General features: G+C 38.6%; 1 protein-coding gene across 7 annotated transcripts in view; it reads right to left on the bottom strand.

The window, feature by feature from the left end:
- scn1lab (sodium channel, voltage-gated, type I like, alpha b) overlaps nucleotides 1–26,170 on the bottom strand; it is a 38,002-nt gene that overhangs the window by 8,507 nt on the left and 3,325 nt on the right. For 4 of the 7 annotated variants that reach the window (XM_067493399.1, XM_067493400.1, XM_067493397.1 and 1 more), the window contains 21 exons: nucleotides 23,941–24,260; nucleotides 22,232–22,349; nucleotides 21,864–21,954; nucleotides 21,243–21,371; nucleotides 20,604–20,695; nucleotides 18,437–18,694; nucleotides 17,546–17,609; nucleotides 15,897–16,038; nucleotides 15,135–15,341; nucleotides 13,327–13,605; nucleotides 12,141–12,482; nucleotides 11,415–11,547; nucleotides 11,010–11,248; nucleotides 10,724–10,897; nucleotides 9,913–10,269; nucleotides 9,245–9,772; nucleotides 5,611–5,746; nucleotides 4,836–4,990; nucleotides 3,918–4,091; nucleotides 2,917–3,039; nucleotides 799–1,074 (listed from right to left, as the gene is read on the bottom strand). In XM_067493399.1, coding sequence (XP_067349500.1) covers nucleotides 799–1,074; nucleotides 2,917–3,039; nucleotides 3,918–4,091; nucleotides 4,836–4,990; nucleotides 5,611–5,746; nucleotides 9,245–9,772; nucleotides 9,913–10,269; nucleotides 10,724–10,897; nucleotides 11,010–11,248; nucleotides 11,415–11,547; nucleotides 12,141–12,482; nucleotides 13,327–13,605; nucleotides 15,135–15,341; nucleotides 15,897–16,038; nucleotides 17,546–17,609; nucleotides 18,437–18,694; nucleotides 20,604–20,695; nucleotides 21,243–21,371; nucleotides 21,864–21,954; nucleotides 22,232–22,349; nucleotides 23,941–24,207 — 4,284 coding nt within the window. In that variant the 5' untranslated portion in view covers nucleotides 24,208–24,260. Of the gene's footprint in view, nucleotides 1–798; nucleotides 1,075–2,916; nucleotides 3,040–3,917; nucleotides 4,092–4,835; nucleotides 4,991–5,610; nucleotides 5,747–9,244; nucleotides 9,773–9,912; nucleotides 10,270–10,723; nucleotides 10,898–11,009; nucleotides 11,249–11,414; nucleotides 11,548–12,140; nucleotides 12,483–13,326; nucleotides 13,606–15,134; nucleotides 15,342–15,896; nucleotides 16,039–17,545; nucleotides 17,610–18,436; nucleotides 18,695–20,264; nucleotides 20,357–20,603; nucleotides 20,696–21,242; nucleotides 21,372–21,863; nucleotides 21,955–22,231; nucleotides 22,350–23,940; nucleotides 24,261–26,170 lie in introns of those variants that run through there. The other 3 variants (XM_067493401.1, XM_067493403.1, XM_067493402.1) reach the window with 3 other exon arrangements.

Here is a 26,170-nt window from a genome sequence, read left to right as displayed (position 1 = left end):
AGCAGATGAAAGCAGAGTCAGTGTGTCAAGAGTGGGTGGGAGGCCATGTCACCACCTTCCTCACAGTTTTTATTATTCGTAACTCCCAACAGTGAAGCTCCACTAGTTAAGCTACTAGGGTTGTCAACGTTTTAGTCTATATTTTGCCACTGGTTTATAAGGAACATTTGGTTTTAATGGTAAATTTCAGGCAAACAATGAAATTATTTTGGATCCACATTTCAGCATCAAATTACCCTTAATTTTACTTTGTACAGCATATAAAGTATTTCTAAATTTTATGAGGGTGTGTCAATCAAGCTAGCTCATCTACACATGAAAAACATTTTTTTTAGTTTTAATTGGTAATTAGACTGAAGGGGGTAATATTTGTCTCTATGTAAAGCTGTAAGTGAACTAAGAGACTAAAACACTTACATGTAACTAATGTGCAGAGTTATTGTGTGTTTGTCTTTGCTATCTATAAAAAAAGCTAATTTAGCTGTAATACTACTCAATACTCAAGTGTGTATAAATTGGGAGTCTGTTCTAGCATTTATTATTCCTTGTATTTTTGAAACTTTAATAAAAGGTGCATAGTTGCATCTACTGCCTACACAGTGGTGTGAAAATTCTTTGGATATTTCTCTTAAAAAGTTTCACAAGTATCTCCACATTAATTGAAAACCTGCATGTTATATTGTGAATGGATCCAATAAACAAGTTTGTGACTTTATTGCTTTTCATGTTTGTCTATTAGGCATGACATTTTCAGTTATGTCTTCATATAAACAGCTTAATGACCGAGACCAAACTCACCACTTGTAATAGGGCCAGATAACCAGCACCAACATTGTCAAAGTTGATTTTGACATTCTTCCAGCGGGCGCTATCATTGACCATGTTCATGCAGTCAGACTTGTTGTTGACAATGTCGATGGATAAAGTCTCATCAGTGGTGGTATTTATGCAGTGATAGTATTTCCCTGCAAACAGGTTGACACCCATGATGCTGAAGATGAGCCAGAAGATAAGGCAGACCAACAACACATTCATGATGGAAGGGATGGCGCCGAGCAGTGCGTTCACCACAACCTGGAGAGGTTGAAGCACACAGTAAACCTAAGCACTCTTCTGTCACTCAAACAGATGTCTCTGGTTGCCAAAATTTAAAAAAACAGTTTATTTGAGCCATTACAATCATCACTTTACTGTTCTTAATGATATGTAGACACTTTTTTGCAGAACTAATTGAGCTGTAAACTCCAATTTAAAAAATTATAGTAATTCTGTATTAATCCTGTACAAAGCTTCATATAATGTAATGTTTCTACATATAACGCTTGTAAAACCATCCATATCTACAAAGAGAATTTAACAACATGACAGTTGGAAAGAAGAAGGTGGATAGGTGAAAAAGTTCCGATTTTATAGATAAAAAAGCAAACAGAAAAAAACCTTAGAGAGGCGGGATGAAGTCACAACATTTTGTTTGACTGTAAATGAAAAAAGACACACAACAAAGAAAAAAATTACAGGTCAAAGGCACCACACAAGCAATGTCAGAAAACAATGCCTGAGAACAGCTATATACAATAGTCCATTGACACAATGTGAAGAAAGACATGCAGATAGAAGAAGTACAGTGTTGAATTGCAAGGAAAAGATAACTTTACAGAAGTTATAATAAGCATGCAGTCTAATAGTCAGCTCCCCTAACAAGGCAAAATCATAACCCTTTGTTTGTAAAAGATGTCAAACTGAAATCAAAAGTTAACCTACTAGAATGATTCGTAATTCTAAAATTGAAAATATAAAATATACTATGGAATTATCCAGAGGCCACCCAGATACTGAGAAAGTGTCTTTATAGCTTTACTGAGACAAATAAAAGTAATGAGACTAGAAAAGCTTCTAAAAAGGGGGGGCTAGCTGAAAGGAGCTAGTTTTTAACTTTTCAACAGTTTTACATTCCGATCTTCATAAAATATTGCGAAATACTTATATAATAGATTATTGAATAAGATTTAAATGAGAAGATTGACTTCACTTTTATCCATATTTGCTAAACATGAAACTAGAGCCAAGGCACATTTAACTTAGCGTACTTATTATGAGGGATGGGTACTTTGATAATTATCAAAGTATAATTCAAGTCATTACGCTTTACTCAAAGATGCTGACAAAACTTTCTGAATTAAAGGAGTTTGTTAATGTTGTTACAACTGACATGATCTCTTCCCTATATTGTAGTGTGAAAAAGATTTAAATTTAACATTTTCGATTTGTAAATTGTGAAAGTAACCTGAACCAACAAAAGATGGAAATGTAACTTGCATTTGTTTCACCAACTCTAACACAAAGTTGGTGAAACAAATGCAAGTTACATTTCCATCTTTTGCTGGTTCAGTTTACTTTCACAATTTACAAATCGAAAATGTTTAATTAAAATCTTATTCCTGAACCATTTCATTAGATTAGAACATTGGATAATTTTTTTTGTTCATAATTCACTATTTTTTAGTCTTTTCCAATGTGCAAGTTCTGCCGCACCATGCTTCTATTATTTATAAGTTCATGTAAGATGCCCACATTATGGCAAATATCAGAATATTAAAAAATAGAAATTCTCAACATATAGGATATTATTTTGCTTAGTTTGTACAGAGCCAAAGAGTCTCATATTTTGCATAGTGGCATCTTTTTTTTTAACACTCAACTTTAGCTCAGCTTAACTCTTACCAAGAAAAGGAATAAAGGAAATAAATTTTTCAATACAACTTTTAACTCGCTTTAAAATTTTCAACTTGAAGAATTAAAATATTAAAGTGGTCAAATACGACAATAAACTGCACACATAATCTTGCTTTCATTTGCAAATATGCAACATTAATGTACAAGTTGCTGTCATGCGACTGTTATCCCGAATGTCCTTACCCTCATGCCCTCAAACCGAGATAGGGCCCTCAGGGGCCGGAGGGCTCGCAGTGTCCTCAGAGATTTAATGGCGGTAAGCTCAGAGTAGCCCAGAGCATTGGCCACAAGACTGACCAAGGACACCTGAAGAAAGATCATTTTAGAGACATAAATGCAATAAATGAAATATTTTGCATGGTGTTAGCTGTTAATGAGGTATTATTAATGTTTACTAATGCAGTAACTCCGAAACCTGTTAATTTGAGATGTGATGTGACGTGAGCTGTGACAATGAGCTAATAGTTGATACATATAAAAATCGTCCTTCACCTAGCTGACAATGTTCCATTTTTAGTTAAACTATTTAGTGATGTTAATTCAACTTCATATTTTTTGCAGTTTGTTGTGCTGCTGAACTGTACAGCATTTTATAGAGAAATTATTCTGTTATTTAGCCTACTCGCATTGATAAGAATTCACAAGTCTACCTATATCAATAAACTAAAAAATGAGTGTATCTGTATGATAAATACAAAATTGGTTATTTTTTGGCAAGAAAAGAAAAACATCTTAGACAAGCAGAAAGACATCTTTCTATACATTAAATATCTAACTTCAGCCACGAGACAATTTTCCCTTGTAAGCGAGTGAAAACAGCTGGCTCTCTCCTAGGCTCAAATTTACAACAGCACCTTTCAAATTTATTAATTACATGCTGTAACCTATTTTTAAATTTGACATAATAATGCTTGAACTATTACCTTAAGTAACATAGCAGAAAAGCTGCTATGTGTTACTTTTTCAATGAACTTCAGAGGTGATGTTTGGCAGATTTTTTTAACTTTGGCTTGAGTCAGACTAACATTTCCTGTTCTATCAATTTTTATGTTAAGCTAAGATGCACTAATTGCATCCTAGCTCTACTGCCAAACTTTACAAAATAATTCCCTGAAGATGAAGTTATATTTAAATCAATCCCTGGTTTTGAAGATTTCTAAGCACACATTTAATCATACACATACGTCTACAATGAGGAAGTCCAGCCAACACCAGGCATTGGTGAAGTACTTGACGAAGCCATATGCCACCCACTTCAGCAGCATTTCCAGAATGAAGACATAGGTGAAAACTTTGTCTGCATACTCCAACACTGTTTTGATGGTTCTTCGCTGCTCAATGTAAATGTCTTCAAATGCCTGTACAGAATGAATAGAACTGATTGTATTATGTGAGTCTGCAAATGCAGATGTTAAAAGGGGTCCAGAACAAATATAGGCAATACCCATTAAGTACATCTTGTAAACTTAATTAACCATCTGGGAGATGAAGTCTGATTAGAGAATTTTAGAGCACACATTATTTTAAAGGCTCTTAGAAATGGTCTTTGGAAATGGAGATTATTAATCTAAATTGCAGGAGCAGACCAAATGTCAAACATTATAGACTTCCTGTCCATAGCCTGTATCCACCCCCTGTCCCTATTAATTTGTCTAGCTCTCGTTTCTTCACAAACCCACACCCACCCTCTCTCTCCCTCTCTCTGACAGGAAGCCGCCAAACCCAAGAGCAACAGCAGCTCCCTCTGAAGCCGTTTTTATGGTGTGGTTGAAACTCAGATCATTTTGCTTTCTAAATGGGTGATTTTCTATTTTACAAATTTGCCAGAGTACAGAGACACTTTGGCTTAATCTGAAAGTCTTCATTTGACCTGACCTGCTTGACCTGAAAACAACATATGTGAGCATGATAGAATAAAATAAAAACAGAACAGCAGGGCTGAGATTCAGAGCCAGGAACCTCCTGCTTTAACGTGTTGGTGGTAATATGGCGGTATTAACTTACCAAACATGCTGATAATAATGCAAGCAATGTTTATCATACACTGTGTTCATAGCCATGATCGGTCTTGCACATGCATTTTAAAATAAGAAAACACTTACCAGCGCTCCACTGCTCAACAGGATCATAAATATGATGAAGGACTCAAACCAGTTGTGCTCCACTATTATAAAGCAGGTTTTCCTGAGTGTCCACCACATCTTATAATTGCTGCCTTCTTCGTTGATCTGGCACCACTGGAATCTGCGCACACAACCTATGGGCAGGGGTTAAAGAGAGGATTGAGGAACAGCCACAGAAATTAATCTGGTCTTCGTCTTGACTAAAGGTGATTGTATAAATAAACCTAATAATACCCTCCCTATCATCTCTCAGATACTCATATCTCATTACTTGGCTTAAGTATAGTAAAATTTCCTTCCAAATGGAGCACACATTTTATTATATTTACAAAAGACTAATAAAATAAATGCTACTATCTCTATCTCTACTACTATCTCTGTGGTTTACTAGTCTGTTATTGGGACTTGTTGTTCACAAATGCATGAAGATAGTAGTAATTATAAAAAAATGAAATAATAATCAACAAACTTTTAAAGATATTTGAGACTTGGTGGAGGTGTGGCAGATAAAATGTCAGGTTACATTACAAACCAAGAGAGTCCCACTGGCTTCTTTTCAGTCCTACTGAGCATTTGTATATACTGTCATTCACCAGTGAGTATAACACAGCAGTGCTAAGCATAGCATTAAATGCGATGTACTCTACGTCTAAAATGTGCAGTAGAAGAGGCATTTTATCTTCCACCTTTCTTATGCTGGCCCACTTTCCCATTCCCCAACATCCTTCCTTGCTCACCCTAACATCTCGCTCACCCTCTGTAAAGCAGGCCTCTGGGTCCAGTGACTCCTCTGGCTCAAGTTCTACTGAATCAACCCCATCACCTGGGGGGCGAATATCAACTGTGCTCCCCTCCGATGAGCTCAGAGGCTTGGGCTCTGCATCAAGCTTCTGCATGAATGAGGAAGAAAAAGAAAGCACAAAGTTACACTGCAATACAAGAAACCACATAGGTTCAGTGGTTATAGGAGCCAACCTTCTGAGCTGGTTCTTATTGTGATTCTCCATCCACATGTACTCCGCTACAACTGTATACCTTAGTATAGAGGCTAAGCTTTGTAATAGCTCACAGAGTTGGGCTCTCATTATCATGTTATCAACATCATCTCATGCAGCATGTATCAAATGTACCTACAGGCTTTGATATTAGTTTTATCTGATATCTCAAATCTGATTATGTGGCAAAAGATGGCATGGGGAAGTTGGCACTGTGGGTACGTTTGATGTGACCTCAGTTTGAGGACGAGTGCATGCAGTATTCCAGTGCATTATCAATCCAAGGCTGAAATAGTACCAAGCAGAACGTGTGCTTAAGTATTTTCATGTCCACTGAAAAATGGCCCCAAGAAAAGTTTTCTACAATGTATCCCGTTTACAGAATGTATAATGTATGTTTATTTCCCCACCCGAAAGCTACAATCCACCCACAAAATCACTGCTGAACATTTTCCTCAGTGACATGAAAACACATTTGTTCCATTCCTTTAAAGCAGTGTACAAGCTTCTTCTGTTTGTATTGAAGTAGACGGATAACCACATTAGCTTACCAGCAAAAACCAGTACTGTGCACTGTTTATAAGACAGCATGTGGTCTCGTTTTTTTTGCCCCCGTTTGTAAAACATGTTGAATTAGCACCCATGCATACCCAGAAAACATACAGGGCTCGGTGTGATACAGATTTTCGTACTGTCTTCTGTCTTTCGTAAACTGTCTTCTTCTGTTTAATATGCAAAATACATTTTAGTAATTGTTGCTGCGATTGACAAGTTCATTTATTTCCCTTGCTTAACCTGAATTTTGAACCCTGGCAACCTAAGAACCCCTAAAACAAGGTTTGCTTTTACGCAGTAATGTGTATTACAACATCACCTGGTTATAGTGATACTCTGTGATGTGGTAACGCTTCCTGTCTGTTTTTCTTTGGGCAAAACATGGTGTCATGTGGCCTCATATCTAATCTGCCTTGTGTGTGATGTAAAGGAACATGTCATCCTACACAGTGCAGCAGCCCTGATTGCCGTGGGACCCAGCTAATACGGCATGGGAATGATGGAAGCATGCTGCTCACAAGTGCATCCTTTTCTGGAAAGAAGAAATCGTTCCAGGTTTTCTTTCTCTCGCACAGCTAGAGACCCTTTTTGCTTTTTCTAGAAATGGATTATATGACATATATATAACTTTTACTCTTAACCTAACATGCTTTTGTTTTGTAGACAAGGTTCAATATATTTGTAAGTTGGATGACAAAATAGTTGCAGTGAAACCAACGTAGATAACACAGGTTTAGGAGCACAAGGAACAGGGTCAACTAATCCACAGTAACTGTTCTATATCAGAAAGGATTGAGTTTGGTAAAATTTCTTCAATTCTATTCTTGAGGGAAAACGTAATCCTTATTCAGTGCATCAGAATACATTTACTGCCATGTGTTATCTGTTTTGCTACCCTACAAAAATCAGCACTGATTCCTTTGTGCTTCAAAATTATCTCCTTGAAAAGAATTCTGCAAAAAATCTTTCATCATTCCATTATTGTTTGAGTATCACAGAAAACAAGTATGTACAAGTATTTCATGTGTGTATGCATGGGCTATGAACCAGACAAATGAATTTTGTCAACTATAGCAAAATTCATTCCTCCATTCCATCTCTCTTTTTTCTCCTAATTCTCCTCCAACTCTACTTCTTCTTTTCCTTCATTCTCAAGCTCAAAGTGTTGATGCCAATCAAGTCCCAAGACCAAGTCAAAACCAAGCAATGCAATCAAAAGCAAAGATCATGTTAGATGAATTCATCTACCAATGGCAAAATGTGGTGTTGCTCATTCCTAATGGGTTGTAACTGCAATACAGCCTGATGTTTAGGGATAAATTATGAAAAGGGAGGGGGTAAAGGGAAAACTTACAGCATTGATTGTGCTGCTGTATGGGGGGCAAGGGGGGCGATGGGGTATAAAGCAAAGAGGGTTGGGTGGGGGACGGAGGGCGAACCAGGCAAAGAACAAAAACGGGCAATCCATTGAAGGTATGAGAAAAAATATGTTGTTTGTCTGTAAATGGCAGTGGCAGTCCTCATGATTAGTGCTATGGTACAATGAAGCGGTCTTACAAGTCTCCTCTCACTGAAAACCTTGAGCGCGCCTGTGACATCGCTGCAATAACAAACGGGGGGTTAAACAAAGGCATGAGTCATTTACCAAAAGCCAGCATATAACCTCAAGTCTATTTTGAATGGTCAGCGACAAGGCACAACAAGTGAGGGAACAAGCTAGCGACAGAGTAGCTTAGACTTCCCTGAAAATGTATTCCTTAATGGATGTAATATAACAGAACGTGGCATTTTTCTACTGCCAATGACACTTGACACCCATCTCACATAACAGGCACACAAACAGTACACACCAAATGTTCATTGTGTAACTATGCAGAAATGACTATTTACTACTGTTTCTCTAATTTACGTTTATGAAAGCAAACTCTATGACACAATGGGTAAGACACATCCAAAAATATTTATCAAGCCCAGCATTTAGAGATTGGTACTGCATTGCCTGATGCATATATGGATCATGTGTTGTCATTGCTAGAAATAGAGTCCTGGGCTGTTTTGAATCATAGGGAATTGGCACCACACCCATAGTGGCAGGTTCACATCACTAGGGAGCATAATCTCAGTTAAGCCTGACAACACCTCACAGCACTATTGCATTTTTCTGTTAAAGTAGGCAACAAAATAATCACAAAAATCAAAAAAACAAAAATAGAGACTTAATACAAATTAAGTACAAATTGTGAAGTTTCTAAAGTTGTTCAAATTGGGAATATGTAATATAATTTATGGATCATAACATGCTTAAATTCAGAATAAACAGTCATAAACAATCAACTTAATTAATTCTATTTGACACCCCTACACATATGTACTTTGCTTTCACTTACCAGCAAATTAAAAAAATGAAGTAGTCTTTTTAGCAGGTGCCTAACAGTAAACTGTAATTGCTGGCAAGTCAGCGATGTAACACTGTACACAAACACACTGACGCACACACTCTACTTAGAACATTTAGAAAGTGAACTTGATACTTGTGTCAAAGGCAAATTTGAATCATTATTTGTCATGGTTCTTTCTTGTTTTCCTGCCAGTGGCTTTATAACTGAGTAAAAACTCCAGAAGGTCCCATCAGCAGCACATGAACAAATGATTCAGGAGGTGTGTTTTTTTTCAAGCTGTCTGTCTGAAAAGGCCATGTCTATGTAGATTTTGACATATTCAGCAAGTGACTTGCATTAGGATGTTAACTATTACACATATTAAGGAGCTAATCAAATATAAAAGCTGTCTGACTCAAGAGATTTCCTACAAATGGACATGACATGTCAGTCATCTTACCTCTTTACTGCCCTCCACATCCGAGGAGTCGCTGCTGAAATCTTCTGTGTTAAGGTTCTCAAAGTCCGACTCACCCACAGCAATGGGCACTGTGACTGTCAGACTGGGGTTATGAATAAATGACATGTAGTCACATTCCTCTATTGGGTACTTCCCTGTAGTGTCCCCACCAACCCCGACTCCAACCACAAGCCCTCCTCCTGCTCGTCCATTGCCCTCTGTCATGTACACCCCACTTGGGTCTTTAGTAATCTCCACCGCAGTGTGGTTGGAGATGCAGTTGCCCTTGCCATTGCTATGCAGTTCATCCAAGGGTTTGCTCTCCTCAGCCAAACAGGAGCCTTTACCACCCCTGCCAAAGCAGAAGCTCTGGAAGAACTGCCGCACTTTGGCTTTGATAAACGCAATGCCCCGTTGGATCCGACCCACAGCAATCTGCAGGTTGTTCATCTCACTATCTTCATCAGTTGCTGCCAGATTGTCAGCACTGAATGAGCTCAGTAGAAGAGCCAGAAACAAGTTTAGAACCTAGAAAGAAATGAACATCAGGAAGGGAAACTCAGCCTGAATTCAGCCGGACTTTTTCACATTTCCAAGATTTACACTGTCTGCAACTTATCAATGCTCTTAACATTATGCAAAATTAAAAAAGAGTGATAATCCCATACCACCAGATTGCCAATGACCATGACCATCATGAAGACGATTAGACACATTGTTTGTCCTGCCACCTCCATGCAGTCCCACATAGTCTCAATCCACTCTCCGCACAGAACCCGGAACACGATGAGGAAAGAGTGGAAGAAATCATGCATGTGCCAGCGGGGAAGCTCACAGTCTTTAGAAATCTTACACACACACTCCTTGTAGTTCTTGCCAAAAAGCTGCATACCGACGACAGCAAAGATGAAGACAATAATGGCCAACACCAGAGTCAAGTTCCCCAGAGCACCCACTGAGTTACCGATGATCTTGATCAGCATGTTTAGAGTGGGCCATGACTTGGCCAGTTTGAAGACCCTCAACTGTTTTAGAAAAAAAAATTAAAGCAATATGCAATTATCTAGATCTGTACGCATGGCCAATATTTAATTAACACATAACATTTCTCAGAGTTTATCAGCATCAGCATGTAAAATACTTATGGTATATGTGGATGTGCAGTCTCAGTGGATAAAGGACCACTGGACAAAGTTAAAACTGAAAGTTTATCTGCACAGCAGCAGTGATAGAAAGTTAATCAGGAGAATAGAAAAAAACACACTTTACTCTAAAGGCCACAACAACTCTCAGTGGGGCCTTTCATTAACTGCACGGAAGCTCTCGTTACATCATCATCTCATTAATAGCAAAAATGTTTTTGAGAGAGCCACTGTGGCATGACAATAGAAGTACAGGTACGTCCTAATTTTTCTCATCTAAAGGCAAATAAATCATGTAATGTAGCTTTTCTACTATTACTTTGCCAGGTGGTCTTACCAATCGAAATGACCTGAGTACAGACAGGCCTTCTACATTAGCCAAACCAAGCTCCATCAGACTGAGGCTGACAATGATGCCATCAAAAATGTTCCAGCCCTCCTGGAAGTAGTAGTAGGGGTCCAGGGCTATGATCTTGAAGCACATCTCTGCTGTGAAGATGCCTGTGAACACCTAATGAGAAACAATGGACACAATTAGTTTTTACACCCGAATCTGCCTGATAATAATAATTTAAAAAATTACTGTATTTAATTTGTAGCAGGGCTTATCAAATAATACTTGCCAGGTTTCCAACTGAAAGTACAGTATCAAATTCTTTAGTCATAGGGTAATGCTCCATGGCCATAAAAAGGGTGTTGAGGACAATGCAAACGGTGATGGTCAGATCCACAAATGGGTCCATGACCACCATGTTGACGATCTCCTTGATTTTTAACCAAGCTGGACAACAATCCCAAATCAGACAGGTGTTGGCAAATCTATACCAGCAAGGGGGGCACTTTTGTCTTGACTCTTCAAGTTCTGGAAAAGGATAAATGACCACATTTCATTATACTGCTCTGTTACACATTTTGTGAAGCACTATGAATGTGGTTATATTTATATTTGTAAAATTCTGCCCAGATTTATATATGGCATGAGGATTAAGATGAGAAGAAAGTAAAAATGACTAAGGCCTGCTCCTGACCCTCCATGGTGTTGGTAAGGATACTGGCCACACTCATGGCTCTCAGTCTGCCCCCTGGTTCATCTAAATAATCCACTGATGGCTTGCGAAAACCTGACCGGCGTTTTTTCAGCTCAGTATCTGTTGTTGTCCCCTGGAAAATAAACACAAAAAACAGGTTTACACTACAGCATCTGAACAATAGAAATATATACATAAATTGTGTCAAGCAGGTAATAAAATAACATGAAGTCTAAGAGCTTTGGGAGGATGTACAGACTACGCTTGATTGATCTGTCTGACCCCCTAATAGTTCTGTTGTTCACCTTTGAACCACCAAAATCTAATTAGTTTACTGGTGAGTCCTGGAGAAAGATTCTACCAAGTTTGAAGAAATTCCAACAAGGGAGTCCTGTGATGTGACCCCAAGACAACCATCTTTGAGACCTTTTAGATGTTCATATTTGAAGACTTCTTCAAGACATTACTGTGATAACGTGTCCACAAGAAAGGGACAGATAACAAGGGCAAATGTGAGGTCAAAGTGACCAGCAAATCCAATTAGTTACTCCATTAGTTATGTTGTATATTTGTACCAATTTTTAAGACATTTCCTCAAGGCAAAATTCAGATATCCCATTCAAAATATTATAGAATGATGCACAAACTCACGGACAGACAGAAAGCCCAACTACAAAAAAAGGTGCAAGAGCAATGGAAAACTATAACCTAAATGGGTTAAGTCACCTCAGGCAGCAGGAGACCTACAGGTGAGGTTGTTACAGAAGTTCCGCCGACTAGTGAAACCACACCATTGCAGTCTACAGTGCAATGCATCTTGCCATTGGCAGGCAGCATAATCCGTGGTGCCCCAAGACTGGTCTGGCTGACAGCACTGCAGCGGCGCTCGAGGCGGCGCGGCAAAAACAGGGAACCTCGGCGACTGTCGCTCTCTTCGAAGGTGCTGTGCTCATCGTCCGCAAAGTCGTTCTCAGAGCCCATGTCACGTGCACGGCCACGGAAGCTGAAAAGACTGGCACGACTGTTCCTTCGTGGTGAGAACAGAGATCCACGGACACTCAGGAGAGACTAAAAGGTAGAGGCAGAGAAAAAAAGAGAAGGGAAAAATAGGGTTAGAGAAGGGGACTAACGTGGAACCTGGGAATACTGGGAGGAGAGAGGAGAGACACCAAAATGTATCATTTAGTGTTGGGTTGTCCTGAAAAATGAGGGAAGTCTACAGATACGTAGTTGGACAAGGCAGTATGGAATGGGACAGAAACAGAGGAAAGAATGGAGTGTTGAAAACATGAAAACAAACAACAAAAAAAGACTTGATTGCCTCCTATACAAGGCCTGAATTGATTTGGGCCACTGACATTATATTGGCTCATCCACATAAATGTCCACCATTTACATGCGGCTAACTAGAAACCAAAGTAATAAAGGTTTAGATGTAACTTCAATTTTTGCAACACACATATTTGCACAATGGTGCCTTTAAATCACACATCACCTTGAATATAATAATCACTTGACAATGTTAGATTCTACGCACAGTTTTAAAAACCAAGTTGCAGATGTTTGTAGATAACAGCTGAAACCACACTCAAAAGTGAACGGCATGTTACCTTAAAGAAATGACCCCTAATGAATACTGTCCACACACTGAAATGGGCTGCAGATTTAAGCCTAAAAATGAATAGAAGGTCATTTTCTACATCATGTCAATGCATAAATATAAGTAGTCATTCTGGGTAGTTGCCCGGTAATCAGTTTTTATGTAAATGTCACTAATTACTTACCGCAATATATGTATTTTAATAGTACTGTAAGGTAATACTTTATATGTGTGTAGTAAAATGTATAACTTTGGCGTCTGAATGGTCCAAACCAATAAGAAGCTATTTTCTGCTTTGACTGTTAGATTTACCTGGTTGGGTGAGGAGCATCTCTTCTCATAAGACAGCCTGTTAGCATCAATAGAGAAACGGAAGGTGGATCGCTTGATGCTGTCCTCAGACTCAGACTTGTGGAACTTGTCGCGACCCTCTCTCTCCTCCTCCTCCTCCCTCTGCTTCCTTTTCTTCCGCCTATTGCGTCGCTCCTTGGCGCTTTTTGAGCTGAGCTTAGACGTCCCTGAGGAGGATTCAGAGGTGGGGCCCCTTCTCCCACTGTACTCTCCACTCTCTGTGGCTGCTGCCGCGGCAACCTGCCAGCCAATCAGAACACAAACTCAGTTGTCATGGCGACCCAGTGCCTGTCTCAGAGGCTCTCGTGGACTGGAGGAGAGAGCCTGGCAGCTGAGAGCAGCATGAAGAGCCAAATAAGCCTCAGACACCTTCTAAAAATGGATGCCTGTATGTTTTCATGCAAACCAAAATATTCTAAACCCTTGCATTTCTAATACTCCTTGAGTAAATAAAAATTGTGTGAATGTTGCACTAAGTATTTTTTCTTTTTGCTTATAACTTAGATCAAATCACTGTATACAAAATACCACATTAGACATAATCATTTACAAGCATGAACAGACATACAGCTTGAAATTAGGCTTTGTTGCCCAGAAATGCATTATCTATATAAAGTGCTTGTGGATAGGTTGGATAGAGGATGTGATTGGGTAAAATCTGCTGTTTTAGAGAGAAACCATTTTCTGTATGGTTACAGAAGTGCCAAACAATATCAACTATTCTACATAACTACTGTGATAAAATTTTGATACACAATATATTGATACCATAAAGATAAAGAGCCTGTCATGGAAACAACAGCACAATCCACAACAATCTGAGGGTACACAAGCCTGATAAGACAGTTGGAACCATTTGGCCCTAAAAGTTACACTCCCGTCATATAGAGGTTATGCTGCCACAAATGTGGTAGCAGTATAAACTGTATCTGAATGCAGTAGTATGCACTTGTGAATTAGTATGAACATGTTCTCATTTTGTTTAATTGATTTAATTGGTGTTTATGATGCCTCAATCTGACAAAAAATATCCTAAGGGGAAAAAAAATATCTAAATTTCATATATCCAGTCTGTGACACTCAATGTAAACTACTCTATTCATTTTGTGCTCTGTTATTTTCAGCTGGTTTGACATCAGTAAAAGTAGAATTTAAAATTTTAACAACTACCAAAATCATGTACATGAACTGTGTTACACATCTAGCAGGACAGAAATAGACTGTCGGCCTTTGTGTTAAAAAATAACTAGTTCCCATGGAACATAAGGGATGGTTCTCCCCTGATAAAGAGCCTCTTATTAGGATGACATCCTAATTATTAAATAATAAGCAAATTTTTATTATCAAGCATTTTTTTCAAATTGCACTCATTGTACATCTGCTAACTCATGACCCCCAAGGGAGCAGGAGAGGGGCTTCAGTCATTCGGGACAGTGAATTAATTCATTGGCTGGGCAATGCTGCTGGTTCAAGACTTGAAGCCAAAGAATCAACTGTCTCCCACAAGTTACAAACAAGGAGTTTCTCCCACCCACTTCTAAATTATAACCCTTGGACTATGTGCTCAAACAAAACGAAAAGGTCCTACAACTTTCCGGTTAATTCTACAGGTTAAAACATCGCTTTCTTAATGGATTTTAGAGTCAATAAAAGCACTTTCAAGTGAAGCACTTCAGAACCTCACACAAATGAAATACACAAGCAGACTGGCTGTTACTCTATATCTAATTTCTAACTTGATTTTGAACAGGAAATAATAAATGTCCTGCCTGAGCTTCCTCCTGTTGTCTCTTCAGCTGCTCTAGCATGGCCTGGAATTCCTCTTCCTTCTGCTGGGCTTCCTCAATGGTCGCTTGATTCTGCTCATCATAAGCCATGGCCACCACAGCCAGGATTAGATTAACCAGGTAGAAGGAGCCCAGAAAGATCACCAGCACGAAGAAGATCATGTAGGGTTTTCCTGCTGCTCGCAAAGTCTGATTCATCCAGAACAGAGCAGAAAGTTAAGAAGAGGAGCTGTTGGGAATTTTCTTACAAAATCAGCCCATGTGTGAAAGTAAAACACAAATGCCATAGAAATGTTTTACTTTTTTCCAATTTCAGTAGCTACAACAGAATGTATAGTGCTCAGCTGTGGTCAGCCCATTGTTTTGTGGCATTGCAAAGGTCCAGTTGCTGCAGTACAAAAAAACAAAAAAAAACAAAGCCTTACATAATAAGCCTAGTCTACAAGGGCAGAATGACACACCCTTTTGAAAGAACTCAGATAAACTTGCAGGATATGTATGCTCAAATGTTTGCTAATTGGAAGTAAGGCTTTAATAATGAAATTAGTACGTATTTTTTTCTCATGGTTTTGTAGAACAAAACTATATGTTAAAATATGCCAACAACAATCACTAACCTTTACAGTCAGACACACTAGCAATTTTTGTAAATAAACGCCAAAGGGGCAAGTACATTGTGTACGCTATAAAGTACTTTAGAAAGATTAGAAAAAAGTCACAATAATTGGGCAGAGTTCTACAAACCTGCTGGTAGAGGTTTTCCCAGAAGTCCTGGGTCATAAGTCGGAACAGGGAGAGGAAGGCCCAGCTGAAGGTGTCAAAGCTAGTGTAACCATAGTCTGGATTACGACCTGCTTTAATACATCGGAAACCCTCTGGACAGAGCCTGTTAGGATATACAGGGTTTCCAAAAAAGAAAAACACTTTTATTAAGTCAGTATAGATTAATTTCCATAAAACATGTAAAAACATATTACTTATTGGCATGAAGTAAAAGGGCCACATTTTCTCCACAAATGTAATAAATACATATTTACACTAAAACTAGAGAAAACATTTTCATGTTGAAGCTGTATCTTAAGCACCATGAAAAGGTGTTATCTGTGTTTTGCACATACATTATTACCAAATGTACCTCTCCTCTATATAGTTACAGTTTTGTACAGAAAACATTTGTAAATCACATAGCTTTTGAAAACAAGACTAAACCATAATAGTATAACCTTACAGTTTATTAATCCATGAGATGTTTGACTTTGTTACAAGATCTTGATCCTCCTAACCCTGTGCTAAATATGAACATTTAACATTCAGTAATAAAATTCCTAAATTTCCTGAAACAACTGCTGTAAACACTGGGACATTCTACATTGAATTTGCCATCACACATATAAACCTTCTTGCAACACTTCTATAGCTTCTATAAGTAACCACTTTACATGATGCCTAGAGGCACCATGCTATAATAATGCCTGAAGATTTTCTGCCCTTCAGGTCATGAAATACAGTACCTTCCAAAAGTATTGGAATGGCAAGGCCAAATCCTTTGTTTTTGCTGTACAGAATTAAAGACAACTGGGTTTAAAATCAAATGATGGATATGACACAACATTCAGAATGTCAACTTTCATCATCTTGTATTTACATCTTGATAAACAATTGTTTAACATGTTGTTAAACAACATCGAACATAGCACCTTTTTATCACCTCACCCACATGTATTTAGTAGTGTTGGCATATGTGACTGATATTATAGTTATATTGATAGTTTACATACTAAATAGCTCCAAGTGACTACTCCTGGATTTAACCCCAAAACAGTGACATGAATAACAACCTCCACACAGCAAAATATATCACAATCCACCATGTGAAGAAAACTTTACGAGTAGAAATACAGAGGACATACCAAAGAGGCTTTATGGAGTTATTTAAAACAAAGGATTTGGAAAGAAATATGAAGTTTGATTTATAAGATTTATTTCATTAACTTTATAACTACTTCCAATATTTTTGGAAGAGATCAATTTTGGGTGATTGTAAATCCCATAAATCAAAGCCCAATTTCTGAACTTTCATCTCATATCGATCTTTAAATCTTAAAGCCAAATTACTACTATTGGAGAAGACTGGCTATTACTGATGCAACTAAACAATCAGATATTTACTTCTACCCGTTATTGATGATGCTTTCAAAGGAAAACTGACCACAAAAAAACAAAACAATTTAACTACTTCCAAAATGCATTACTTGTAGTAATGCAACCTTGGATAACCAGCAGTTTAGCTTCTCGTTATGCCTAGTACAGTGGTACATGTCGACACTAATTGTGTACGCTAAGCTTTGTGGTGCATCTAATTGGCCATATAAATAAAACATGTCAAGCCTTACCCAGCACCACTGCCATTCCCACAGAGCAGAGCATCCCTACGGCCAGGGAGGTAGTAGTAATTACCTTAAAGGAGAGAGGAGACAGAGGGATGGTCAGTCAGAGCCACATCAGGATTGAGACTGCAGATATGAACAAACATGCATGAGGAAACAATGGGACATTATCCAACCAGTGGGCTTCTCTTCAGTTTTTTGTGTGTGGTTTAACATTGTACAAAGACTGTGAGACAGAGGGAAAGGTGGTAATTTAATTTTTTATTACCTAACCACATTAGTCATTCTTTTGGTGTGTTTATGTGTGTGAAATTAGCATATGTGGCATTTTAACCGTTCGCTATCACTCTGTGCATATTACTTCTTATGAAAAAACAATCAAATCAGATTTTTTTTAAGGGATCAAAATTTAAAACATCCACGTTAATTCATTCAGCTCTGTGTTTCTCTCTCTCTCCTTCTCTGTCATCAGCTTGTCACATAGCTGCTGCATGTCTCTTCAATATCCTGCTGGCGGTCAGTGACTCACCCTCCTCTACCAGTTTAGGCTGTTCATGCCACACAGATGGGAAATGGGAGAATGATACGGGTGGTGAGCGGGTGAATGTAAAGAATTTTATTGTTTCGCCAATGTGCACCACATTTGCTACATTCTCCCACCAGCCCTTGTTGGAGAGCAGAGCCCCGGCTCCGAGCCAATGCTGTCACTCCCTATCATGGAATTAGGCCAGTGTGCCTGACCTGCCCTCCACACTACAACCACCACACCCCTGACCCATCTCTGCATATGCAGTAGCCAGTATGTGACTCAGCCATCTGGGGGACATGCTAAGTTGACCCCATTTAACCCTCGCATGAGCCTAGCAGGCATGTAACAACACTTGTCTCTTGGCTTACTTTCATCGCTGATGTACTCAGTCCAGTTCAAAGAGGTCCCTGTAGTATTTGTGATATTGTAAAACAAATCATCAGAGGTGATGTTGCTGCTGTTGGTGGCATTCAAAACTGGAATTCGCACACACTTCTGCCTCAGGTTGCCCATGAAGAGCTGTAGGCCAATGAGTGCGAAGACGCTGAGGCAAAAAACGGTGAGGATCATCACGTCAGACAGCTTTTTTACAGACTGGATCAGTGCGCCAACAATAGTCTTCAAACCTAAAGGGGAGAGAGGGCAAGGGAGCAGAAGAACATTGAAGAATCATTACTGCCTGCTAATTACAACCACAAGCTTTTATAGAGAAGAAGCTGCTAATAAGAGCTTACAGTAGCAAGCAGCCAGCGGGGATCTGCAGTGGAAATTCCTGTATGAACTCTTAGCTGTCATACAGGAATCAGACTGCCACAGATCACTGCTAATAATGGATAAACCACTAGAAAAAGTTATGTTTGTCATGCCCATTATTGTGCTATGGTATTGGTCTCTGGGGAAAGATCATTAACCATTTTTGTGCATGTGTGTGGTTATATTTTTCTTTAATTTTGAAGCATCTTATTAGGAATAACCCATATAGTATTTTATACATCTGTCCTGATATTTTCTGGGTAAAAAAAAATCATTTAAATTCAGCTTTGCTTTATTAAACTGCAAAAACCAGCACACAACGCTACCATAGATCATTGAGAATGTACCCAAGAACACAAGCTGTTTATATCCATACAGGCACTGCACCATGGGCAAAACAACTTGGAATATAACTTGGAAGTCCAGATCAGTGTCTTTGTTTTGTTTTTTTACAGAGAGAAATATTATTGTTCTTTGGAAGCTTCTGAGAGGCAATACAAGAACAATGGTGATGTGTTTACGTAACATATGGCATGCATTTACATCAAGAAATTAGTTGTGCTTGTTAGTAGAATCAGTTATGTGATAAATACAATGTAAAAATGTTGCTTTATGGTTTGGATTTTGTTTTAAATAAACGATACAATTTGTAAGCTTTAGAGAAATTGGAGCTAGTATGTTTGAATGTTATTTTTCTAAATGTCAAACTTTTCCTTAAACAGAGCTGGTTTTGCATCTCTATTCTTAACATTAATTACGTGGTTTTGAATTTTAAATTTGTACCATGCACATTAATACTAAATAAAAAATGCTCTTCAAGGTAAAAAAAAAAAAAAAAAAAAGATCCTTAAGTGTTAGAACTGGGTCCACATGTCTCTCTGACAGCTGGAATAAATTATCTGTGTTGTGGAATTAGATGATTCTCTTTATAAAAGAACATAAATGATATTTTTGTTAGTTCATGTCAGGAGTACTGTTAGTGTTTAGAATGCCATTACCCAACCACCACTCACCATATCACAACAAAAAACACTCAACATTTAACAAGACATGCAAAGGAAAACAAGGTAAGGAGGATCCCTACACACAAGTGCTTGCCACCAGAAAATCGGCTTTTGCAATGTCTCATGCAAAAGGAAAAACAAATAGTGCACAAAATCTACTTTTAAAGCTCCCAAGGCAAGAATAGATTTCAACCAAAAAGAATTCTGCCTTAAAGGATGTATCTAAAAGCTAAGAATCCTGTCAATCTGTGCAGATTGGAGCCAGATTCCAGCTTTTACTGGCCTTGGGACAAAGGCAGCATGAGGAATGGCGACTGGTGTCGTCAGGCTTAGGTACTGTGGGATGAGCTGAGAGCGGGGGCGGGTGCTTGGATGTTAGCAAAACGCCAGTTAGCCATTAGCATTTGTTTAACCCTATGGGCCTTGAGGACTCTCTCACCTGGGATGACTGATATAGTTTTCAAGGCTCGCAAAACCCTGAAGGTTCGCAGTGCTGAGACATTGCCCAGGTCCACAAACTCTGTGACATATCTGTAAGGGAAGGGGGGGAGGGGAGGAAGAGGGTAGGCGGGGTAGGAGTTGGGTAGAGGGGCATTTTGGAAAAGGTGTGGGGGGCACACACACACACATACACGCACGCACATAAATCAGGCACCCACACACATGGCGTGACAAGACAAAAGGAGGGTCATGGGAAAGGGCAGAGGAGGGAACGGCAAACGGTCACGCACAGAGGACAAATGGAAGGAGTGCTGGCAGCAGGCGCGGGCAACCTTACCTGGTATTACTGAGATAGTTTTCAAAGCTCGCAATACTCTGAATGTGCGCAGAGCTGAAACATTGCCTAGGTTTACAAACTCTGTTATATACCTGCAGGATCAAATTCACAGTTACTACACAGCATTTTACAGGCAGAAACCCTATACACGTGCACAAACACAAAAAAACTGACCAATACCACTACCTCTTATAAAACCACGATTAATTAAAATATTTATCTAAGATTAGAATCTTACTTTATAATGTGGTAAGCGAGAAATCCTTCATATCAACATAAACAGATACCATGATCACAAAATCAACAAACATGCACAGGGTAACCTTATGCTGAAGGCTCTATTTTAGTTTCAAGACAAAGTTATTGAAGCATGGGACAAATGTGGGCCAAGATGCTCCATGCTTTGGGGGCTCACATCCATTAAAATAGAGTAGAGCTGAGATTTTTGGCCATGCTCTCAAAAAACACACACCAATATGCTGCAGATAACGATGCCCCTCTTCATTCTCTCTGTTCGTCTTCTCACATTCAGTGAGACTTAGAAGGCTGCTGGGCTGATTAGCATTAGAAGCATTTCGCCTCTTAATCTATGCCACATCATGTTAAGCTGATCCTAACCATGGTTGTCGTAATACTTACGCCATGAGAATAACACTGAAATCCAGCCAGTTCCATGGATCCCGGAGGAAAGTGAACTTCCCCACGCAGAAGCCCCTGGCCAGGATCTTTATGAGGGACTCAAAGGTGTAAATCCCAGTGAATGTGTACCTGGTAAACAAGGTGAGGAAGACAGGAAATGAAAAGCCACATAGAGAGAAATAATAATGATGGTTAACGTCAATCTCTGCTCAGAGGCTAGGTGACAGACTTGCTGCCCACAGTGGCAGTGATTTTTATATTACCTATATTTCTGCATCGCCAAATCAAATTAGTCAACCTTTTTCATCGTGGGATTTGTGATCATTAAATCATCTTCTGAACTGCCGCAGTGTACAATAGTGACTAACTTTGATTGACTGTATATCTGTGCTTTGCTTTGCTTTGCTTGAATGCACCCAATTTTGTACCTAAATTGCATTGCAGTATCAATTAATTGTGTTTCCAAACCTCATCTAGATTAATTACAGTTCCATAATATAAGCTAAAAGTCGGTTGCTTTGTAAAACTGACAGTGGACTTTAGCACCTAGAGTAATTATTACTATTAAACTTTTCAACCTACATGTGATGTGAATAAAATTACTAACAGCCGAGGACTTACTCTACATTCTTGGCCCATTCTGGTGGATTACTGAGCGTCATGAAAGCACAGTTGGTCAGGATGGTGAACATGATCAACATGCTGAACATCGTAGGAACAAGGTTAAAGAGAACAATTATTTTTTTCAACCTAAATTCTTGTACTCCATGCAAAACAGTCAAAACTAACATTTGTCCATTTATCATTCCTTAATGATATACTGTTAGATCCCTGTCATTGCCAGCAGCTGGGCACAAGAGTGTCTACATAGGAAGTCTAAACCAATCACAACATTTAGTCTTCAAAATCAGCTCATTTAAAACTCTTTTCACTGATAAACCCTTTAATCCAAATCAAGCTGTGTCCGTAACAAACTCTGAAAGGATATGAGTGTACTAAAATTCTAATAGAGATCCTCCTTAGGGGGTTGAAGGGGCTTAAGATGTACAAGGCAGGAGTGGCATTGAAACGGAAGATTGCCTTCCCGCGATTCAATACTATGAAGGTCTGTAAGAGAGACAAAAATGTATTAGATTTTTAACATGCAAAGACTTCCGCTGTCCCTGTTCACCTTTTTATTAGGCGTGAACAAAGAAAACCCAGGGGACAGTATTCAAAATTTGTGCGGGATGTGACTTCTGTGGAACGTGCTCATCACGACTGCTTTTGTGCATATGTGATAAGTTATAACCTCAGAGAAGCTAAGCTGCTTCCCTGTGTAGCATCTGCACAGGCTCTGTGGTTGTTATTATAATGAAGCTGGATGAGTCAACCTCAGGACATGTTTGGCACTGTAGTAGAACAAGCACCACAGCTTGTATTAGCATTTAGCACCTCTGTTGGGCCTTGTTTTAAAACCTATGACTTGGCTTAGCACATTTACTTTTAAATAGGTTTCCCAAATTTGAGTGAATTTAATGTTGTAAAGCCACATATGGTAACTAAGTATTTAGTTTACTTAAGAAAAGTACCATGTAAAATGTTATAAGTACATTTTATAAATTTTAAATTCAGATGTGAGCTAAAATGCGCAGACTGGTCCAATCTCACATCTGTGCACAATCATCAGGCAGTTAGCTTAGCTTACCATCAAGACTGCTAACAGGTAAAAATTATAAATTTAGGTTTCAGGTTGCAGGTTAAAAATTGGCACATGCACTCACAAACACAAAGTAATTAATAACTTCATTTACAAAAAACACATTTTTTAAATGTTAAAATTTCACATCTTGCATGGATCTGGATGGATTTATGAAGAAAATTATTTTGTTGAAAGCCAAAACCAACAATATATGGATATCAAAGCTCATCAAAGGACATTTATATTTCTACTTTAGGACCAAGGTTGTACAAACTAACAGGTTGCTGGCTATGGTTTTGTGGTAAGGAAAGCATAGGAAAGCAGTATGAGCGTATTTCAATACTTTTTTATATTATTTAAGTACTGACACATTGTGAGCAAAGTATAGGTTACTTAAAATTAAAATGGAAAATCTCCCATTATGCAGAATGGCCCATAGTATTTTAAAATGTGAAGAATCTATATTATTGCATAAATGTATAAGAAGCTTTCTACTGTTTACAAGTTTGTAAGTGCTGTATAAAATAATTCAAACTAAAAGGAGTCACAAAATATATAGTAAATGCAGTAAATGCATGAATGCATGAATGATCTTGACCAAGAGTAAGATTCTTTTAAAATGAGTCACAGCTTGAGCCTGACCTGCCCTCCCTGAAAAGACAGGAAGTTAATGGATTGTGTTGTTATCTTTCTTCAGCTGAAGTTTGTCCTGTGTGGGAGGAAATTGCAGCATCTGCCCATGTGTTCCTTAAAATAGTTTCCTGAGAGCATCACATAATTAACTTCAAGCTTTTAGGGGCTAAAAAGATTGGCTGAGAACATACAGACCTGTAATGTAGACCTATCCCAATTCAATGCCAACGTCATACGACAATTTAAAACTACATTATTATGCATGATGACGCTTTAAGGCTACCACAGCAAAGAACACTATGTCTTAAAGCTATCAATATACATGAATGTTTTTCTTCTATATGATGAACATGAAATGACTTCTTTTATAACGTTGAACCTGACCTTCTGATTGCAGTAGTAGGGGTCCAAGTCCTCCAGAGGGGTGGACACCAAGTGGGGAGGGGTGTCCCCATAGATGAAGGGGAGAGATTTTCCTGCCTCCAAGTCACTGTTGGGCTTGGGCCCATTTTCATCATCGCTGTCGCTGCGGCGTTCCGCCCGTGGTCTCCGGGCCTCCTCCTCGGCGATGCGCCTCTCGATGTTGGTGAGAGACTCGGGGACGAAGGGGCGGAAGCTGTCAGGTCCGGGCGGTACAAGCAGCTGTGCCATCTTGTCATCCTGCTCCTTCAGAGGGCAGCAAGGGGCTCAGCTGGGACAGGGAGCTGCAGTAAGAAAGGGAATGAGAGGGACATGGGTCAAGAGTCAGGGCCAGGCTTCTGAAAATAGTACGTGCATTCACCTTAAGAGGATAACTTATCTTCCTAGATCATGATATGAGCTGCTGGAAACCTTGCCTGGATGAATTAAATTAAAGGTGTCAGCCCATTCTAAAGCTGTTCACAGATGTGAACTACATAATTCATTAAGTCCCAGATTGTGTATGAATTAAATTACATTTGACTTTTCTGAAAAATATTACATGGCTTTACTTACCATGTCATCACTTTTCTCTTCTAACCATCTGGATGAAATACATATTCCATCCACTGAGAGATTTTATCGAAAAATTACATGACATTTCACAATTTTTATGTAAAGCAAAATTAAATTATTTTTCAGAAGACACCATTTTTGAGAAATACTGAAGAAATATTTCAGAACAGTCTGAATTATTGTTCTACCACATTTGGGGTTTGGGGTAAGAATCACATTTAGTCACTCAACTGGAATGGTACAGTCTTAAAGTACCATTCTTGTCTTAAAGTGAGCACATCTCATAGGCAAATGGTTGACAGAATGACTAATACCAGTTTGAGTGCCATAGTGTAACACAATAGCCTGACGTTGCCAGTGAGGTTTTCTGTTTTATAACTGAGGAGTGATGACTAAGATCAAATCAGAATCATGATACAGCCAAATCACAAACCGAATCCAGAGGTATTGTTTCATTTTGTTTGGGATAATCTTAGAAGGTGTCTGTTAAAATGCATAATTTTACCCATCTTTTTCCCACAGGAAATAAAGGAAAGCACACAAACAAGACCTTCCTAAAAAACCCCGGTGAGCCATTATGAGCGCATCCTTGGTGCCTCCCAGTCTCTGAAGTCTCACAGGTGGGTTGTGCTCCTCATGGGACACTGGCCCAAAAAACAGAATCCTCCCCACTGGCAGAATCTCAAAAGTGATGTCTCCTCGAGTGATCAGCTTTTATTCTTTTTCCAAATGGAAACGGAGCAACAAAGTCAGCCTCAAAAGTCTAATTTTATTTCCATTTTTAAAGGCAGATGTGACAATAAAAACCTCTGAAACCACAACTGAAGGTGGACCATTGTGTAATCCACCAGGCATCATATTGCTCAAATTTAAGCATTACTTTAACTGGTATTAAACTTAATGTGAAGGTCAGTGCCCCACACCCTGGAGACGTAATATATATTCTTACATTTACATTTATTGCATTTCATGACAAAAATCAACTTCTTACAATGAAAACATTAAAAATAATACGATGATATAAGGCAAACTTTCAACAAATGTCTGGCTGATGTGTTTTTAATCATCAAAGGTATATGTATGAGACGAACAAGCTAACCCAGGCTGCAGACTCACAACTAACCAAGATGAGTATGTAAAACTTAATTTTTGTGTAAGCATTTGTATGATGATTGTAAACAATACAATTTATTTATAGAATCAAACTTTTCAAACTTATCCTTTAATTAAGATTATAGTTCCAAAGCCTAAGTGTAATTTTCCCTCCATGTCCAGTCTTTTTGCATAGAAACACTGGCCCCTAGCTGTACTTTAACAACGGTTATAAATAGTATGAATCTTCTCAGCTAACTTCAAGCAAAAGGATGCCTTGGAATATTTCCGAAAATGTGAATCAATAGAATTTTAAATACACTTGTATCAAGGTCAAAGTGTCAGAGTGTTCAGAATAATAATAGCTACATTTGATCAGCTACAGTTTTAAGACCATATAATTTGGATAACTGCCCCATAAAAACCAAGAAGCTTAAAATTTGACTTAAATAGTCCTATAAGATTTAGCTCTATAGTCTTGACATGATGCCATGATGACATGATGACATGTCCATTATTGCTACAGTTAAAGCTTAGTACAAAGCCA

This window comes from Channa argus, chromosome 23 (assembly GCF_033026475.1).
Source record: "Channa argus isolate prfri chromosome 23, Channa argus male v1.0, whole genome shotgun sequence".
Taxonomy (NCBI): Eukaryota; Metazoa; Chordata; class Actinopteri; order Anabantiformes; family Channidae; genus Channa; species Channa argus.
The sequence above is the reverse complement of the archived record's forward strand: the minus strand, read 5'-3'. Positions and strand labels throughout refer to the sequence as shown.